Source organism: Primulina eburnea, unplaced genomic scaffold (assembly GCF_022965805.1).
Source record: "Primulina eburnea isolate SZY01 unplaced genomic scaffold, ASM2296580v1 ctg739_ERROPOS11973397, whole genome shotgun sequence".
Lineage (NCBI taxonomy): Eukaryota > Viridiplantae > Streptophyta > Magnoliopsida > Lamiales > Gesneriaceae > Primulina > Primulina eburnea.
Genome location: NW_027331510.1, coordinates 3,343,944 through 3,364,276, shown reverse-complemented (window position 1 = coordinate 3,364,276; position 20,333 = coordinate 3,343,944). Strand labels below are relative to the sequence as shown.

Genomic DNA, 20,333 nt, shown 5'->3' with positions numbered 1-20,333 from the left:
TAAAATAAGAAACTATTTATATATATATATTAAATAGTATGCAATTAATGGAATTTTTTGATAATTTTAATTGGGGGGAAAATATCTAGTTGGGGGGAGGGGTTGTTTTGTACGCGTGTAGGGAGACAGGGCCGGCTGAGGGTGTCATACTTCATCCTAATCTGATTTCCTTCATTTTGGGAACAAACACCGACGGATTGCAAGTGGAATGTTCATATTTTGCATTCGATATGCGGCCCTACATCGCCAAGATTGCTGAATGGAACTCGGGTTTGAGAATTTTCAGCTCCGTGGGTTATTCTTTCCTTCTTCTTTTTTTTTTTCAAAATTTTTTTGACAGTTATTGTTTGGTTTATGGCTGGTTTTGATTCTGGAAAAAGGGTTTTTTCTATGAGTTCTTGTGATGATGATAATTGGTAAGTGGTCATAGTCTTTATGAATGTGATCAATTTATTTATTTGATATTTATTTTTTATTCATTAATTCTTTTTTGTGGTTGAAATACTGTTTCTTGCCTGGTATGGTTGGTACAAATTTTAAAAATTGGAAGGAGAAGAGTCTAAATTGACCGGTTCTTACTGGCAATTCTGAAGTTAATTATCCAAGTCATTCTCCTACTTCTTATGCACTGTTACACGTATAGATAGGCTGCATTTACGCTGCTAATAGGAAGTCTAGGAATAACTTGCTTCTAATTTCTAGTTGTGGGGTCGTATTTCTGCATTACACGCAGTTCCTCACACCTGAAGTCTTTATAGTGGTGTTTGCCAAATTTCATCAACGTTATTGTTTTGCCTTTTCTTTTTTTTTTTCCTGTCATCATCTTGCGTGGTATTAGCAAAAAATATGTCACTGTTTTGGTTCGAGAAGGCAATGGGTACATCTTTTGCATGGAAAATTAACTGCATATCAGCTCATCAGTTGGCCAGTGACAGTCAATTATAGTTCACATCTTGGTGTTTTAGTTTTTCTGTATTGTTTTGCATTCCATGTATTGACTTCTTTCAAATTTTTATGTGCTTTCAAATTTTCAATATTGATATTGAAGGAATGCTTGTATCTCTCCACTTCGTTTTTCTCCTTCTCTCTAAAAAATAATTATTCACGTTTGGGAGGGGCGTGGTGGGGTTTGAGGGCTTCATGTATGGTTATAAACTAGTACATTGGCATACGCGTTGTGTGATTGTACAATTTTTTTTATAATTAATTTGATTTATATTCGAGTAGCCATACCATGATTGTAAAAGTTAATGAGATGCTATTATGCAATTTGAAATGAATGATAAAATGAAAAAAAAAAGAGGAAAAAAACCAAAAAATCACCAAAACTCCGTTTTTTGTCCATATTATAGAGATTCTTAATACTAGTAACAGATAATGGATTCACTTGCCTATGGGCATCCCTTTAATCTACCGCCTGTTGTGTGATGCCTTGAAGTGTCAAGGTGCTCTTTAAGCATCCCTCTTACAAGCTTTGGTCTTTAGGCGACAAAATTTACAATACCATGTCTTATTCCTCCATAAAGCATGTGCCTCTCACTTCGTGTCTTTCACCTAAGCTTTGGAGAATTTGTGCACCTTTAATAACTACAAGGGGTTTTATGCAAAACAATTGTTTTACACTCAATTTATAATCATTGCTTTAGTTATAATCTGATATTGATCCCAATAACTGAATATGAAAAGCTTGTTGGTTTGGGTGGTGCCAAAATCAATGCAATATTTATTTGCTACGGATCTTGGACAACTTCTTGGCAAGAGGGACATAATTTTTTGGAAAATGGCGGTTCATGACATATCTTGGTCTGTGTGGCTAGAGGGAAATAGAATAATTTTTTACAACATCGACGACACGAGGGAAAAGTGCCGAGAATATATCGAGATTAAAATATCTAATTGGATTGGATCTCATGTAGAGTGTTTCAGAATGTCTCATTCTCAGATTTATTGAGAGATTGAACTTTTGTGTATTGTTGATATGGATAGAGTCTTGTGTAGCCTTTTGTCGTGAATTTTTTGGAAATAAGCATAATTTTTTGAAAAGTTGTGGTTTATGGTATATATTAGACTGTGTAGCTAGAGAGAAATAGAATTTTTTTTTACAACAATGGAGACATGAGTGCTCGTGTAGAATTTCAGTCAGATCTATTGAGTGATTGAGATTTTGTGTATTGTTGATATGGAGAGGGTCTTGTGTAGCCTTTTATCGTGAGTGGATTCTAGTCTGCTTATTGTAATTAAAAGCTTTTAAGCATTTAATAAAATATCGTTTCTTATAAAAAAAATTGAATATGAAAAGTAATTTTTTTTAGTACCACAAGTTATCAATTCTTTAAGTTGTCATTTTCTGAGCATCAATGCTTCATGAAAGAAGGTATTGTGCTTTGATGAAGCTAATTGTGAAGAAATTTTAGTAATTCATGTAATCGTGTTTGGAATTACTTGTGTTTATATGAAATTAAGGTTCTCAAATTTTTCTCTCTGACTTTTGGTGAGTGAAACTAATGTTTCTGTCATAATATAAAAACATGGAAAAAATCATCTTTACAATTTGATTTCCTTTTACCATTCTTCAGTAGCACTTTTATCGGATCAGTTCTTATGTTTCTGTCAGCATATACCTTGTTATCATTTATTCTCTGCCAATTGAGTTATTTACATTCAATGCAATTTACAGGATAGCTGTTCTATCATCTCTCGCATTCTAAATAAAAGCGGTAATTTTCCGGTTCTGAGAAGTGGTTGTATAAATGACACTGTGCCAAAGTTATATGCTACTCTATGTGAAAAACAAACCTCAGATGTACAGAAAGATAATCCTGCATCGGATATGTTGGTTGATTCGTTTGGGAGGCTGCATACTTATTTAAGGATCTCCTTGACAGAACGCTGTAATTTGCGATGCCAGTACTGTATGCCTGCTGAAGGTCTGGAACTTACTCCTAGTACCCGACTTCTCTCTCAGAAGGAAATCATACGTCTCGCTGATCTGTTTGTCAGTTCTGGGGTTACGAAAATTCGCCTGACTGGTGGGGAGCCAACCATCAGGAGAGATATTGAAGAAATTTGCTTAGAGCTGTCAAGTCTTAATGGATTAAAAACTTTGGCAATGACCACCAATGGAATTGTTCTGGCAAATAAACTTCCAAGATTAAGAGAATGTGGACTTAGCTTGCTGAATATAAGTTTAGACACATTGGTTCCTGCAAAGTTTGAATTCATGACTAGACGTAGAGGCCATGACAGAGTAATGAAATCAATCGATGCTGCTATAGAGTCAGGATATAATCCGGTCAAAGTATGTTTTGTAGCATTCTCAATATATCATTACTTTGGCTTTGTTTCTTCTTTTTTAATTTGCGAGCTACTAAATCAATTATCTAGCATTAGTAGTTAGAACTTTTCTGCTTTCAAGATCTTCAGCCACACCATCCACATGCATATCTTTTTATGTATTGTATTTCAGGTAAACTGTGTTGTTATGCGTGGATTCAATGACGATGAAATTTGTGATTTTGTCGAACTGACGCGTGAGAAGCCAATCAATGTGCGGTTCATTGAGTTCATGCCTTTCGATGGGAATGTATGGAATGTGAAGAAACTCGTACCTTACTCTGAAATGTTGGATATACTGGTAAGGTGGAAACCTACAGGTCCTTCTTTTAACTTTAAAATTTCCTTGAGCATTCCTTAAATGGCTCAATATCACCAAGCAGGTTAAAAAATTTACAGGACTTCAAAGGATTCAGGATGATCCCACAGAAACAGCCAAGAACTTCAGAATAGACGGGCATCTGGGTAAGGTTTCTTTCATCACATCAATGACGGAACATTTTTGTGCTGGTTGTAACAGACTCAGACTTCTAGCTGATGGGAACTTTAAAGTTTGCCTCTTTGGTCCCTCAGAGGTGTGATATCTTCTCACTGGCTATAGAGACATTCTTGTACATCATAATGGTGATATCTTGTAAATTAGATCATGCTTATAACTAGCTGTTTATACATGTTTCTTTTTCTCTTCATAAATGAAACTGTTGTGGGTTATAACTTCGTGACAATTGGTCAAATGTTCTTCCTCTGTCATCATTGAAACAAATGATTAGGAGTATGGTAGTTTGTCTCTAACAAAATGATTCCCAGGAGTAGTTGGCTTGGGATTCAATGCATGTTTCATAAAAAAATTGGCATTATGACATGGTACTTTGTTTTTAGATTTAATTTCTGCTCTTGTGAAAGTTAAGTTTACAGATACCATTCGCGTGAGAATTTTATTCTGTCAGGTCAGCTTGAGGGATCCTTTGCGTCACGGTGTTGATGATAATGAACTGAAGGAAATTATAGGAGCAGCGGTATGTAACTCTATTTGGCTTGATAATGTTTCGAAGACCAAAACCTCAATATCCAGTCCATACTGACTTGTGGGATTTTTAAGCAGGGTGGTGGTGGGATTTTAAATTTTGTGGCCCTCTTTTACAATTCTGAGTTTTGTTATTGATTTTTGTTTAAATACACACTCCGTGGTCTTTAATTTCTGAACCTTGTTCCAACACCAGGTCAAGAGGAAGAAAGCAGCTCATGCTGGAATGTTCGACCTCGCGAAGACGCCGAATAGACCAATGATACATATTGGTGGCTAGGGATAGCTACCCCTTGTACATTATTATGTATGTTTTAATCTCTCCTGAGTTATTTTTTTGGAGCATTTAGAGTTGCATTTCCTTGTGCAACTCAACGGAAAAAGGATGGCCACACTTGTACTCCTCGATGGAAAATGTTCCACCAGATTCAACCAACCTTTTAAATTTAACGGAATGTTGTTAGTATTCTCCCTGAACATTTAGGCCATATCATTCAGTGTCTTGGATTAATTGGCTGATTGTCAGAATGTTGGACACTCTATCCATTTAAGTAAGGCCAGCACAAATACTCCACGGTACAGCTACATAGAGATGCACTAGAATGCTTATGGACAAAATTATGACATCTCATCAACTCTCCTAAACATATGGCATATTTCTGTTGGGTTTTTCCATGTTCTCTTTGCCTTATGTATTGATAGTAGTTGTTCGACGCTCCATTATGAATGTAATGTTCACTTTTATTGGCTGTTTTGCAACCTCTATCTGATGATTGCTACTTCTATCGATCTCATCAGTGATGCTTATTTCTCTTTTCGTTCATTTCTTGTTTCAACTGCTAGTACAAATATTATTTTCAAGACACCTCAACTAAGTACACTTCAAGGTCTTCCACATCTTCATTTATTTGTAAGAAGAAGTACATGTTTTCAACACCCTTTCTCAATTGAAGTGGATGATTGTTCTTAATGTCAGAATTTATTGTGCGAAATTTTAGGTCTAATAGCAGTCTTATAGATTTAAGGAAATCAATGGCTTACCCAACCACAATACCTTTAAAATGGCAATTTATGAGAATGTTTCTAAATTTTCCCTTTATGGTTCCTTTTACTCGAGTGGGATTAAAGAAAGTCTTTTTCATTCCCCTGATAGAAGAAAAACTAAATTTAAGTGATATTTGAACTTAAGCACATTACGTCCATCTGGGTCAAAGATTCTGCTATTTTATTGTGTAGTCTTTTTTCTCGGCTGTTCTTCTAATTTCCTGATACACACATTATTTCTTTGCATATCCTGATGTTTTTACTGACAATTGTTGTCTTCTTTTCAGGGAACAAATCTAACGTCAGTGAAATTGTGTGTAGCCGGCAATCATTCTTCCATATGGTGGATCTCAAGTCTAACAAACAAAAGGGAAGCAGGAAAATAAAGAATGGAGAGTAAAAAGAAAGAGCAAACAAAGGAAAATACTATATATGAGGACACACTTCAGTCATATCTACTGAGGCTCTGCCTGATTAGGCTGAATGTGACACCAAGTTGCCACTGTAAATTAATCTTCATGTTTGTTGTATTTTGAACACCTGCAGTCACCAATTTTCCCAGAATTGCTAGTTGTAAATGCGTGCGATCCTCTTGTGAAGGATGTGTTCCTAAATTTTTTTACTCAAAATGAACTTGCTACATGCTGTGACAATGGTCATGATGGATATATGTGTCGACTAATGCAATAATATCTAAGTCTTATGAAATTCTTTTTATCCATGGAGAAGTCATTAACTGCTTTGGCTAGGTGTTATATGCATTTTGTTATGTTCTCCCAAATGCTCTGCATGTATAAGACATTTCTTCTTGTGTTTAACGTTGTACCATCAAGATTATGCAAAGTGCTGTGATTGTTAGTTTACATCTACTTCATTGCTCTTATTTGTCATTAACACGAAATTACGAATCATTTAAGTGTTACCTTTTTGTTTTTTTCCATATTCATTAACTGGTTTAGGTGAGATCTTCTCTATTTATTCCTTAGCATGCTTTATCTTAAAGAGTCCATTAATGGTACAGCATAAAAAGATTCGCCTAAATAATTAGCTACTAACAAAACTAATTTGATCTTGTAATTTTGTGGGAAGCCTGCCAGGTCGCTTCGATGGGAGCTTAATTTTGAGAGTTATAGACTTTCACGGTAACTTTCCTTTTATTTAATAAGTTGGGTGAATATTCGTGATTTTTATATTACTTATAAAGGGATATGAATATATAGGTGACGTTATACAGCTACTGGAAATTTATTTTCTTTGTATCAAGTACAAGTGCTTAGAGAAGCTACCTTAGTCTGTTGACGTGAAAAATATGCCTAATTACAAAATAGGCTTCCATTAGTGTTATTGTACTTCAGGAGCAAAATTATTTTTACATGACTGAAATTCTGTACATGGTATGAAGACTGTGTAAACAAAACCGAGTACGCACTTAATCTCTTTGTTTATATAAATCACACGACTAGCACTAATGCCATATGAATTAGCAAAAAACTTCATGAATCTAAAGATGATTGTCAGACCTTTTGGGTCAAATCTATATCGTTCTGAACCAAACATATAAAACCAATCTCTGGGACCATCTGGAGTATTTCTATAGTGGTGAAAACACGTGCCGAGGGAAATACCCGATTCCATTTTTGATGGATAAACCGCATCTAAGACTTCCAGATAGAACATCCTCAGTAGATCCAAGTAATAGTGACTAAGAATGATATGGATTTCTGTGGCTTTCTAGGTCCCTCAAATAACAGCCACTGCCCAGTCCTTTGTAGCATCCCAGTAAAGTCACAAAACGAGAAAGCCTTTCCAAATTTATCCAATGACACCAAATACCAAATACCTTTGTTCAATTCCAAATACAGTCACCTCACAACATGAGAAAATGAAGAGCCAAAGTATGTTTTGCTTGATCGCTAAGCATAAATGGAACAATCCGTTCATGCTCTAAAGAAGTAGAAAATGAATGAAAAAAATATATTGAACTTCCCTTTTCTGCACACAAACTTAAGATAGAATCTTATGCATCTCTGAAGAGACAGTATGAGTTTTCGACTAGAATAGTGGAATCTCACCAAATGTATTGATCTGAGAAGACCTGAATGGAAGCAGAGGAAACACATTCAAGTCGTGAATAAACCCATCCACGTCTCCAAGAAAACCCAAAAGTGCATTCGTATTATCGCCCCAAATTATTTCTTCACTCTCCTTAATTCTATGTTTAATTTGCAATGCAGGCATAATTGCTGGTTTCATGTTCTTTTTTGGCTTCCTTCCGCATGTCTTTGAAGGAAATGCTACGGATGGAAAATCACTCACTTGCTTCTTGCTTTCTTTTCTTTCGTCGGGTTTGCCTGTAAGTCTCTGAACTAGCTCTCTGAAATTGTGAACATCTGTCTTTATAATCTCTGGTGCAACGATGTGAATTATACGTATTTTGGGCTTGAGTTTAGAGATTGTACGAGAGTCGTCGTGCAAGGCCAACTTAGCTGGTACTAAACTTGTGCTATACGGGTGTGACTTCATGTTATCTTCGAGTTTCTAGCGAAGTTTGGTTGGGTCGGAGATGAAGGGATATATAGAAAGATGCTGGTGTGTGGTAGTTGTATTACCTAGATTTGAGTGTATTTATACTAGAGAACTTATAACAACTTGAGTTGGCGAGTTGGATACGATGACAGTCCACAATAAGGAAGGGAAAAATATGTTTTGCCTTTTGGCAATGATGATCAGATGCGTTCTTCTTCTGGCTAACAAGTCTAGTTTTACATAACCGTACATATCCCACGATAATGACCAGCAAAATAATATTTTTTTACTATTATAATACCTTATCAACTAATCAAATTTCAAATGTTGTACCCATTAAAAAACTTCATGTTGATGATCCACGCAGCATGGTTTGCTTGCGGAAAACCATTAAATTAGTCAATGCTTATCTTAAAAGTATTTATCCCATCATCCGTACGAGATACGTATAATTTTTTCCGTCTTTGAGCAAGCCGACATTCTTTCTCTCCTTGTATGTTCAATCTTAATTGTCCCTTGTTTTATTTTATCTACGACGTGATATTGTGATTCTTGAGAACTTGGGGACATTGCTGTACATGTTCATGAACCTAAATAGATTTATATTGTGTTGATTCTCCTTGGAGCATCTGTTCCACAAAAGTCAATGATATTTTCGAATATGAGCAATGTGAAAGCATGGCTGTCATCTTCTTGAGCATAGCAATTTACCTAAACTCGCTCGTATTTTAATCGACTTTGGATATTAGATCGTTCAGTTTCGTTTACTTTATTCAAAGTAGGCTATTTGAAAGAGTATGGGGGTGGTTGTCTCCACGTTTCTTGTGGATACCTCGTTGACATTGACAAATGTCTTAAATTGATCTAGTTAACGTTTGTCTTTGGGACAAAAATTTGTTTGAGACGGTCTCACGAGTCGTATTTTGTGAGACGTATTTCTTATTTGAATCATCCGTGAAAAAATATTATTTTTTATTGTGAATATCGATAGGATTAGTCGTCTCACAGATAAAGATCCGTGAGATCGTCTCACAAGAGACCTACTCTTTCCATGGTATATTCTGCAATTTTTATTTATTTTATATAATAAGTAGGGTTGACTTGAAATGCCTCCCCACTTCTAAACATTTAATAAAATAAGAGACCGAGACTCTCAATAATGCACTAATTATATTCTTCGATTTTTATTTATTTTATCTTGAAAGCCTCCGATAATTCTGTTGCTGATGCCCAAATGATGACGCCTTGCCTGGAGCAGGTAGAGTTTCATAAATTTCTTGTTGATATGATTTAATTAATTCTAATAAAAATTAACGACGAGTTGATTTTTCTGTTTATTTTGATGACTATATTTAATTAATAATTTTTAAACACTTAACTTTTTATATCATATTTAATTTAATATTTTCACACTATTCAATTATTTACTCACTGTTTTTAATTAAAAATAATAATTATTTAAATAATTCAAAAGCATTATTAAGTAGTAAAAAAATGTGAAACCCCAAGCCCAGTAAAATTTTTGAACAATTATGATCAACCAGGGCTTCGGGGCCGGTCCCGAGGAGAATCTCTGGAGGCCTGGCTCCTTGGAAATGTTTATAAAAAAAAGTAAGTCTATTAAAAGACAGTCTCACGAATCTTTATATATGAGACATGTCAAATATATCGATATTCATAATAAAAGTAATATTCTTAACATAAAAAAGTAATATTTTTTCAGGGATGATTCAAATAAGAGATCTGTTTTACAAAATACGACCTGTGGGATCGTCCCACAAGTTTTTGTCTTATAAAAAAAGTTTAAAATTTTTCCAATTAAACCCCGGTTTGTTAGAAATGTTTAAATTAATATTTATTTTTATAATTTTACCTCATATATAAACATCCCAGTAGTATTTTTTTTAAAAAAAATCTAAATTCTAGTGAATAGTTTAAATTATAAGATAAAGTTCCAATCATCAATAGAAAGGGTAGGAGAGTGATGATTTGATTATATATCAAAATTGACCCGAAATCAATTTATTTCACAACGAATTTATAGAAAGTTTCAAATATGAGCCAAAATATTGTTTTAAAATAAATAATTTATATTTTCAAATTTTCTATGGCCAATGTTTTCTAGAACTAGATGAAATACTGCGAACTGTTAGTTCTTAACTTGGACTAAACCAATAAATCTATGATTTTGATAAATTAGTTCAAGTAATATTTTCCATAAAATACAAAAACTATTGAGTATCACATTTTCTTAAAACTATAAATGTATATCTTTTTGAATAATAATTATATATATATATATATATGTAGAGTAGGTCTCATGTGAGACCGTCTCACGGATCATAATCTGTGACACGGGTCAACACTACCCGTATTCATAACAAAAAGTAATACTTCTAGCATAAAAAGTAATACTTTTGCATGTGTAATCTAAATAAGAGATCTGTCTCACAGATACGACCCGTGAGACCGTCTCATACAAGTTTTTGTCATATATGTATGTGCATAACATTTAAAAAACTTCTTATTTAAGGCCGACAAAATAACTAAAACAACACGTACAATATCAACAAGAACAAAATAACTTGGAATATAATTCATAATCTATTTTTTCCCCTAAAAAAGGAGAGAATATTCACACTCGGCAACTGTACGTATGATAGATCTTTAAGCTTCTAATATTTCCGGAAAATGAATCACCTCCGCAGAGCACATCAACCTTTCCGGCTGAAAGAACGCAAAAACCCAGCTGCTCTCGTCGACGGAGACGACTCGCTGCCTGCCGGAATATCCGCCAGAGCGGCGGCCCAACGGCGGATGCTGAGAGAACGAGCAGGCTTGAAGCTGTGTGTTCTCTGGGTCTTGGAGAAAATATCGGAAGACTGAGATAGAATCAAATACACAAGAGCTTGAACAAGAATGAACAGCGCCACCTTCGACAATATGTTGCTCATCTCCAACTCCATTATTATATTGAAGTAACAGAAAAATATTAATGATTAATAACAACTTTGAAAAATCCGTAGGTTTTTCTTAAATTTATGGAGACGATAAAGTTGGAAGATCGGAATTTATAGGTGGGATGAGACAGAGAGGGTGGCTTGAAGATTCTCGCCGGCCTCTTTGACTCAGCTTTTGGAACAAGCAGTCTTTCATGGAACTTCAAGAGTCCAATTTATTTAATTTAATTATATAAAATTGCAGACAGGTGATTGTCAATAACTGATTATCATTCATTTGCCATAATTTATTAATGTTAATATTTTAAAGTGACCACAAATATTATAATAAATTATTACGGTGAAATGAAATTTTTGTTTCGAGAAAGACACTACTGGTTATTACGAAGTTTCCCAGGACATTGACGTCGGAATCATATATACTTCACTGTTCAAAAGTAAAAGGTAAGTGAATTACTTAATTCTTCTTCTTTTTTCTAGAAGATGAAATATATTTTTTTTAAATACAAAAAATAAAAGGTAAGTGAATTACTTCTTCTTTTTTTTTTCTTTCTAGAAGATGAAATATTTTTTTAAATACAAAAAATGATTTTTTTGGAAGCATTCTCCATTCCCCATTGTCAAATACGTGCGATACACATTCATTCATATATGTTGGTGTATGTACGAGTTTTGAAAAATCTTTGCAATATGTTTGCGATGGTGATTTTAGCTATGGTAATTTCTGTTGCTAAGCAGAATTTTTTTTGTGATGATCACTTGATTGCTTTCGGCCGACCTCAGTGATATGCTTGAGCAGCAAGAATATATTGCTTCATTAACACATACTAATTGATGTATATTTATCTTGCAGGGTGTAGTGAATGCCAATTGCTCATTTTAAAGTAAAAAACTTGCAACAGGAAGGAAAAAGTCGTTTTTTTCGGAGAATTTTTCATCTTTTGCGATGAAAAAAATTGTGTATTTGCATGAGATATTTGGTTGGTTGTTTTGTCTAATTGAAATGTTGACATACCCAAATTCCGAATTCATATTCTTCTTCTTTTTTTCAAAAATAATCATGTTGGTATGACCTCTTGTTTTTGCTTTTAAAAAAAATATTGTACCATTATATATATATATATATATATATATATATATGAAATAATGATAAATATAGTTTTGATATCCTGCACATCTACCGTGCACACCTTTGTGAGCACCGATGAGATGTCAATCACTCATCGGATGTGATGAAATATAGAAAAATTGCGCATGCAATGGATGAGTGACACCTCATCGGTGTTCATAAAGGTGTGTACGGTAGGTGTGCAGGATATCAAAATTGATGGTATATATGAATATATATATATATATATATATATAGGCATAGGCGTAAAACCCTTGCGAGCTGGAACTCTCAATTGTTCCAAAATGGCCTCCTTGATCTCCGAAACACTTCCGAAATTCACAGCCGAAACTCTAAAAGCTGCGGCCAAACTGTCTCAGCGCTGTCACATCGTCCCCGTTCATCTACGCTCTGCCATTGACAAGTACCTCCAAGGTAAGAAAGACAGAGCAGAAAAAGTAACAAGTTTTCCGAATGTGATTGTTCCAATCAATTTTTTCCCTGTTTAATTTTCTATGTTTCATAATATTGTTAATTTATTTGCTTTTGCGTGCAGTTTTGTTTGGTTGTCTAATTTTTTATTTTTGATTTAGATCAAGAGGTTGTGCATATGAAGAGGAAGGTGTTGAGCTTGTCGCAATCATTCAATGGAATTAAGGAAGCAAACTCGCTTCTTCCAGCATCGACCTCGAAGGAGCTGGTGGAAGACCCGCTCAAAGCCAATGAATGTTCACAGAGGTGGAAAGTTAAGTCTGCTTATGGGGATACTGGCCTTAAATATCAAGAAGATCAGGCTATCGCTTATGTTGCTGCACGCATGCCTGCTGTATACTCTGCTCTTTACCGCGTCCTCAGTGAGGTATAAAAGTGAGTGTACATGCGAGCTTGGGCACTACTCTGTTTTTGTACATATTAATTTGTTATCAGTTGTACGAGTCTGACCTCTTCGACCCCCCAAAAATAAATTTTTCTGGTTTAGGAATGTAAATTCCAAGGGTTTTGTTACTATTTAGCGAGTGTACTTATCGTTCCTCCCTATTATTCTTTCTACCGTATATCAGTCTTCAAATGTTTTTCAGAGCAATGCAACGTGCTAAGGAACTTTTGTATATCGCGTGTGAAAATTAATTGATTATGTTAAATATTTATTTGGAAAATCATGCCTCTCAGGGGAAAAAGTTCAAAAGTCACTTGATGTTTATAAATCTTTCGAGGGGTGCTTGATATTGATTGTTATTCACCCTCCAGAATCAGTGAGTCAGAATCCCAGAGCTTGGACTTTTTTAGTTGTATATAACTAAATTCTTTTTTCAAGGGATTTTTGCCATCTCTAAAGATCGTCAAAATTTTCTTGAATGTAGAGAAGGTGAAAATGATTTTTTGTGTTCAAATGAATTCCCAGGTGAGAAGAAGGGTTCCTGATTTTGTTCCAGCGAAAGTACTAGATTTTGGGGCAGGAACCAGTTCAGCATTATGGTAAGCATTAGGTTTTATTTTTAGGAATTCAATGATTATGGATGAGCTAAAATTGTGGATATATTCAAATTGAGTTAGGGCAATGACGGAGGTGTGGCCAGGGTCATTGGAGCAGATTAACTTGGTGGAGCCGTCACAATCAATGCAAAGAGCAGGACAGAGCCTGATGAAAGGTGGTGTTATGATAAATAGAATTGTGATCTTCTGAATGAAAGTTGCCAATCTTGTACATATAGTACAAATTTTTACTTTATTTCTGTGTTGCTATCATAGAGTTGAGGTTGTGGGTAATGCACGCTTGGGTGTGTGTTTAAAAAGAATTGAGCTCCATGTAGGTGAGATAATACGCACGATAGTAGATAAATGCAATGCCATTAGTTTTATTTAGTTTTGATCACTCAAAAATTAGAGGAAGCATCATTTGAGTAGTATTTACCTTCTGGTTGATATCTTATACACGAGGTTGTACTTTGATTCTGCAATATTTTCAAAGACGCTCCTTTTTCCACTGTACTGAATCTTTATAATATAAAATCTGAGTATCATGGGCTGATTCTTATTTTCATTTTGGTAAAATCGCAGGACTACAAAATTTGCCCCTGATCCATAGCTATGATAACATCCAGTTGTTGACTAAGCATATTAACAAGTCTGGCAGGCGACATGACCTTGTTATTGCTGTAAGTATCACAACAGACCTTATTGTGTGTTAAGTGACATTGGGTACGAGTGGAATGAGTTCGTTACTTGTGGAAGACATTTTTTTCCGCTTCTCCTTTTCTTCGAATTATGTGAGCTTATGTGGTTAACATCTCATTGTTTTGGGAAATTGGGTGAAGTCGTATGTGCTTGGAGAGATACCATCTGTGAAGGACAGAATTACTCTAGTGCGCCAACTCTGGGATCTCACTGGAGATATCCTGGTAATGTTCTAAAACCAATTTTTTAGCATGTATATTCCTCTCAGTGATTGCTAAGTTGGTTTTTGGATTATACCCATTTATTCATAATACATTTACCTCTACTCTCATCCATATTTGTTGAAACCATCCTTCATATGGATTTGTTGACAGAGTCAAATTTTGGAGCTGGCTTGGCAGCAAAATATTTAACTTACACAATCAATGTGAAACAAATTGAGTCACAAATGGGATAATGTTTGCAGAGTTACATCTCTGGCATATGGATGAGGATAGAGGGAGATTTTAGGGCATTTAAGAATAAAACTAAAGATGCAAAGTCATGTGCCTTGTATGTATTTAAAATAATCCTAGATGCTCTAGTGGAGGCACATGTAAATGGGAGGAATTAGCCGTTCGCCCCTTCCTCTTATGTTATCTTCCTTTCCTTCCCTCCCAGTTTTCTCTCTTTAAAATGGTGTTCTGTTTTGTGAGAAATTTTTTTATTGCGGATTTAAAAATTTCTGAACAATCCATGGGTTTTGACACGATTAAGACTCCACTATATGCTGTTGGATAATCAACAATTTTTCCCAAATTTGCAAAGCAAATATCATGTGCTGTCTGTCCAGCCAAGAAACAACCTGATATGAGCAATTGTGGATATTATACTATTACGCATTCAAGCATATGTGTCCTTCATGTAATTGATGTAACTAACTTGGTTGAAGAATACACCACATTTATTCTGACCAGGATCAATACCAAAAAGTGATCCACTGATGTTTCTAATTTTTTTTGCTTTTACTTTTTCTTCTAATTTGTTTTTTCTTTTCTTTTTTTTTTTTTTCATATTTGGTTTGGTGGTGCACAAGTGGTTGCTCTTGACCGGGCTCCATTTCCCTTTCCTGGATAAAAATTGTCTGTCCTCGCTCATTGCAAAATTAGCATTCCTGAGAATATTAACAATGTAATTTTTGTTATGGGCCAGAGACTTGCTTCTGCTTTGCTGCTGACTAGGAGTTTTCCCATAGTTTCAGAAATATGTGTGAACACGAGGAATTTTGCAGTTTACATGAGATATATGTGTCACGTGTTATGGAAAGTTCTCTTGATGACTTTCATAGTCAGAGCTCCTTTTCTTCGAAGTCTGTATTGTCTATTGATGCGCAAAAAGTTGAATTTCAGAGGGAATTTTTTATTTTTATTTTGCTAATCAATTTTTTCTCACATGTTACAGATACTGGTGGAGCCTGGGACACCACAAGGATCAAGTATCATATCTCAAATGCGATCCCATATCTTGTGGATGGAGAAAAGGGTAAAATCCCTAAAATGATCAGTTTCAACTACTGGTGTTTGTATTTCATGGATTCTTCCTTGTGCTATTCTTCTCAAAATTTAATCTGGTTTTCTATTTTTTATAGAGAATTCGCAAATTGCAAAATGCTGCCCATAAAGCCTCCAAGGATCTGTTGACACTTAAAACCGGTGCATTTATAGTTGCACCTGTAAGTTTATGGTTTTCCTCTTTCATAACTTGCACTCTATTTGCTTAGAAGCAGCAAGTTCCTTGTCAGTCTAATGGATCTCAAAACTTTTTTTACGCTGTTGTTTAAAATTGATGACGGCGTTGCAGTGTCCTCATGATGGACCGTGCCCGTTGCAGAATACAGACAAATACTGTCATTTTGTTCAACGCCTGGAGAGGACATCATCACAGCGATTATACAAGGTTTTGCCAAAACCGCACTCTACTGCTACACCACACATGGACACTCAGTCCGCAGCACAAAGAGATGTAGACTTTATGTAATTTCTATTTTGCGTGCATAGTGAGACAATTTGAAGACTTAATTGATACATCATTTAACACTTTACGTCAAATGCCCACTTTGACTTCATCATTTTTAAATATATCATTATCTAAATGATGGTAAGGAAGGAGTCTGTAATCAATTGATTTTGTTTGGAAGCTTGAGGATGAACTGTTTATCTTAGAGTTTTTGTCTTTGCTTTCATTATGTAGCAATCCAAGGGTCCTCTACGTGGCTTTGAAGATGAGAAGTTCTGTTATGTAGCTTTCAGGCGAGGATTACGACCAAGGTTATTATAATTATTGCTTGAGCATAAATAATAAATTTATATTCAATATCATCATAAACATTTCCGAGTCTACTTTCTAGCTCTGAATCGGATGTCATATTTAATATGATGGACACTTCAACACAATCATCTTCAAATCATACTTGTGAGTGGTGTACCAAAAATATATTCATGCTTATATTTTGTGTGGAATCAGTCTGGTGAGTGTCAGCTGTTACGCCTTGTCTGATTTAAAATTAATTCTGGTATAGGAAATTTATCTAAAGGAAAAGGGTGATAGATATTGCAATTTCTTGTACATCATACAGTAAAATTTATTGTGTTATACTAGCAACGCACACAATATAAAATGCTCTAAACTAATTTGTTAAATAGTCTTGTAAGAAGAAGAATTCTGTGTTTTATGTTTTGGCTTTGACTGGAGAGTGGATTTTCTTAGACTAAAGTATTTGGCTTCTGGCCATTAAATTGTATTCTCGTGGGAAATTCTTATTCTCGTATCAGCTTGAAGAGACTGCTTTCTTGTTTATATTTTACTGCATTTTAAAATAAGATGAATTCTCTGCAACTGTGCTATTGAATCCAACCTCATCAAGTTTGATCTTATTCCCCTTGAGTTTTGGAGGACTGTTATTTCTGTTGGTTTTATTATGCACATTTGACATTACACAGAGATTTGTGATGGTGTGATTCCTATGTTTGATGATTTTTTATATGGCAGATTTGTGGGTTTATGGGTCCGTTAGATTGCTGCACTATGATTTTGTCTAAATTGAGAAGTTTTATCCCATCTACTTAAATTCACACATATAGAAAACCTTTTTGCCATCTCTATTTCTCATCAGTTTATTATAAATCACCTTAATGCATCTTAGATAGTTGAAGGTTCGTCTTTATTTGTTTCATCTTTAGGCTGTGAAAACATAGCTTAGCAATCAGGAATGACTAGCATTGGCTCTGTTTTCTAGAACAATCAAATATCAGTATCTGTTTTAAACCAATAATGTGCCACGAACAACTTGATCTATGCTATTTTAGTTAAGAATCAATATTTTCATTTCATTTCCTAGTTGCTATCCAAGTGAAATGTGGTCAAGAGAGTATGTTCTTAATTTTCTCTTCCATATCCCAATGAATACGTCATGTTCCTCATTTTAATTTTACGTCTATCTGATAAATTAATTGGTTATCTTGAGCAGAGAACCTTGGCCACTTGATGGTATGAAGTTTGATACGTTAAAAGAGAGGCATGCTAAAAGGATACCTGAAGATCTAGAGAAGGATGTTGGTGAGTGTTCCAATTTTTATATTCGAATTCGAGTACTTGTGATCATCTCATGGTTGTTCTATGCCGATTGCTGTCCTCTTGAGGAATACTGAGTAAATTTTGAATCGTCGTTCCAGAGAGCCAACTTCTGTATGAAGCAGATGAGAAAACCGCTGCATCTGATTCTAATGTGTCGGAAACTGATTCATTAGTGGAGAATGATGATGTAGAGGAAGAATACGATGAGGACAAAAATGGAGAAATGCCTCATGCCGATCTTGGAAGTGGGTGGGGAAGAATAATTTATATGCCATTTCGAAGGGGTAAACGAGTTGAGTTGGATGTGTGCCGTTCAACCAATGGCGAAGGAACAGAAGGCTCCTTTGACCGTGTTGTCATCACGCAGAGCAAGAATCCCACTTTGCATCATCAAGCCCGGCGATCAATTTGGGGTGACTTGTGGCCTCTTAGGGGCGAAAAATCTCAAAGGTTTTACATGTAAATGACATGCAAAAGCTAATAAGCTATAATCTTCTCATTGCTAGTACAAAAAATACTATTCGTACTAGATTTTTTAATACAATAATTTGTACTAGATTTTTTTTTTTTAATAATACTCTTGTATTAATTTTTTTTATACATCCGCTTCCTGTCCAAGAAGGTGCAAGTGGATGTATATAGCTTTCAGCATGTTCTATGTATTTTGTTTCTTTTTATTTATTTATTATTATTATTTCTATTTGGCCTTTATGTTATCAAATTCAAAGTTCAAACATCACATGCCAAGCAAATGGAGTGAGATATTTTCAGTCTTGTACCGTTGTACGTTTCGTTGAGTCAACTGTAATCATATAAATATGTTATTTTGATAAATTTTAGTTATTTTTCTTATAATAATATAAATAAATAATCATTTATTTCTAGACTTGATTGATCTAATCTAATCTTAGTATTTCTCTCCTATGATTTGTGTTTGATATTTATCTCTCAGATATAATATCTTAGATTTGAATAGAGTCTTATTTCTAATAAACTCTTGTTTTCATGTTTGTAAGATTTTGTTCTTACAAAATGATAATTTGGTCAAGATATGAAAATCTATATATATATATATATATATATATATATATATATATATATATATATATATATATATATATATATATATGGAATATTGAGAGAAGAACGCGACGACTTTTACGTAACTGTTGGAATTTTTTGAACTTGCACAAGTTCAGTATTGAAGATCTTCATATGAAGATTTTGTGTAATTGATTCACAAAATTGCCGTGTTGCTGATTGGTGTTGAAGACACGTGCATAACAACACTGATGCAGAGTGTTGATCGAAGAGTGTTTTTCTATTTTTTTTAAGCAACTTCGGTTTATGCATCTAGTTTTGAGTTTGGTTGATTTTGATGCATTTTAATTCCTTAGAGTGTCAAGAAATTTGGTTTTGTTATACTCAATAGTACTGCTTTGGTGTAAATGGTTTATATATTTTTCTAGTGAATTTTTGTCATGAGACATTGCACAAATTTTTATACACTTGTGCATAATTTAAATCTGGTCCCTATTTATTCAAGTTATACTTGTGTGTCAAATAATTAATTTTCGCTGTATGTTATGTGTATTGACAATATCAGAGCACAACATTAACTTCTGATACATACGATATATTAATTTCATGTACGTTTATGATCAACGACCCCTTCATCCCCTTCATAATTGACATAAATTTATCTGGCAGGGTGTAGTAAATGCCAATTGATCTATCCTTTGCCGGGCTGTCGAGTCAATGGTGGAGGGTGGTGCAACACGAGTACACGACAGTATTCGAGGACGGTGGTATGTGTTTGGTTCTAAATAGTTTTGTAGATATGTAATTTGTTAAAATTTAGTTTTCATCAACTAATTTGAATTTTTGTGTGTGTTTTAGTTCTTCTTTCATCCGAAATAACTAAATATATCAAATATTATTTATTTGACACCGATCATCTCTTATCTAACTCGTATGACAAAAATAAAATTTACTGATAGATACAATAAAACCAATCTAAGCATAAATAAAGGAGAATATAAAGCAATTTGTCCTTTGTTTTGCTTAGATATATTTTATTATGTATAGTTTAGATTTTATTCTTGCTACATAAGTTACGTTGGAGTGTCAAATAATCAATAGTGGATTTAGTGATTTTGGATTAAAAAAAACAAAAAATTTCAAGATGAAAGTCAAATTAAATGTCATCATAATATACATTCATTTATTTGTTTATGTAATGTATATGTATGCATTTTTTGTGATATCTCATGTCCAATAAATTCATCTTTAGAAGTATGGTGAAAATCTATTGCAAACAATTTCTCGTCAGTGAATGTACCTATATCCAAGCCTCGTATATCAATCTAGAAACAAAAACAGTGAATGAAGTCCAATAGAATAGAGTTCAAGCAGCTAGATCATTAATTTTCGCGAGTGCGCCGACTTCGCATAAAATTCAATTGTGAATTACCAAGCCCTTTGATGTTGTGCGATGGCTTAGGATCGAGGTCGGTGTTTTTTCTAAGGGAATGAAGAAGAAACAGATCAA

General features: G+C 34.4%; 4 protein-coding genes across 8 annotated transcripts; 2 read left to right on the top strand and 2 right to left on the bottom strand.

The window, feature by feature from the left end:
* Positions 1-78: 78 nt before the first annotated feature.
* Positions 79-6,174, top strand: LOC140821712 (GTP 3',8-cyclase, mitochondrial-like). 5 transcript variants are annotated; one of them, XR_012115831.1, is made up of 7 exons: positions 79-290; positions 2,678-3,298; positions 3,467-3,634; positions 3,717-3,908; positions 4,286-4,349; positions 4,554-4,643; positions 5,689-6,174. XR_012115831.1 is itself a non-coding variant. In XM_073182273.1 (7 exons), the coding sequence occupies exons 1-6, from the start codon at positions 231-233 to the stop codon at positions 4,635-4,637; spliced, it is 1,194 nt and encodes a 397-aa protein (XP_073038374.1). In that variant the 5' UTR covers positions 79-230; the 3' UTR covers positions 4,638-4,643; positions 5,689-6,174. The 5 variants fall into 5 exon arrangements, 3 of the variants coding, with proteins under 3 accessions (XP_073038374.1, XP_073038373.1, XP_073038372.1); XR_012115830.1 differs by having other exon boundaries at positions 4,554-4,664; XM_073182273.1 differs by having other exon boundaries at positions 4,281-4,349.
* A 542-nt stretch (positions 6,175-6,716) lies between these two features.
* Positions 6,717-8,780, bottom strand: LOC140821713 (VQ motif-containing protein 25-like). Its single transcript, XM_073182274.1, has one exon. The coding sequence runs from the start codon at positions 7,922-7,924 to the stop codon at positions 7,454-7,456; it is 471 nt and encodes a 156-aa protein (XP_073038375.1). The 5' UTR covers positions 7,925-8,780; the 3' UTR covers positions 6,717-7,453.
* Positions 8,781-10,491: 1,711 nt separating this feature from the next.
* Positions 10,492-11,090, bottom strand: LOC140821929 (uncharacterized). The gene has a single exon (XM_073182612.1). The coding sequence runs from the start codon at positions 10,891-10,893 to the stop codon at positions 10,642-10,644; it is 252 nt and encodes an 83-aa protein (XP_073038713.1). The 5' UTR covers positions 10,894-11,090; the 3' UTR covers positions 10,492-10,641.
* Positions 11,091-12,252: 1,162 nt separating this feature from the next.
* On the top strand, positions 12,253-18,480 carry LOC140821984 (rsm22-cox11 tandem protein 2, mitochondrial-like). Its single transcript, XM_073182686.1, has 12 exons — positions 12,253-12,430; positions 12,589-12,854; positions 13,398-13,471; positions 13,550-13,644; positions 14,054-14,151; positions 14,311-14,394; positions 15,611-15,691; positions 15,798-15,881; positions 16,010-16,105; positions 16,400-16,476; positions 17,676-17,764; positions 17,881-18,480. Exons 1-12 carry the CDS (start codon positions 12,301-12,303, stop codon positions 18,243-18,245), a joined length of 1,539 nt encoding a protein of 512 aa, XP_073038787.1. The 5' UTR covers positions 12,253-12,300; the 3' UTR covers positions 18,246-18,480.
* Positions 18,481-20,333: the final 1,853 nt, after the last annotated feature.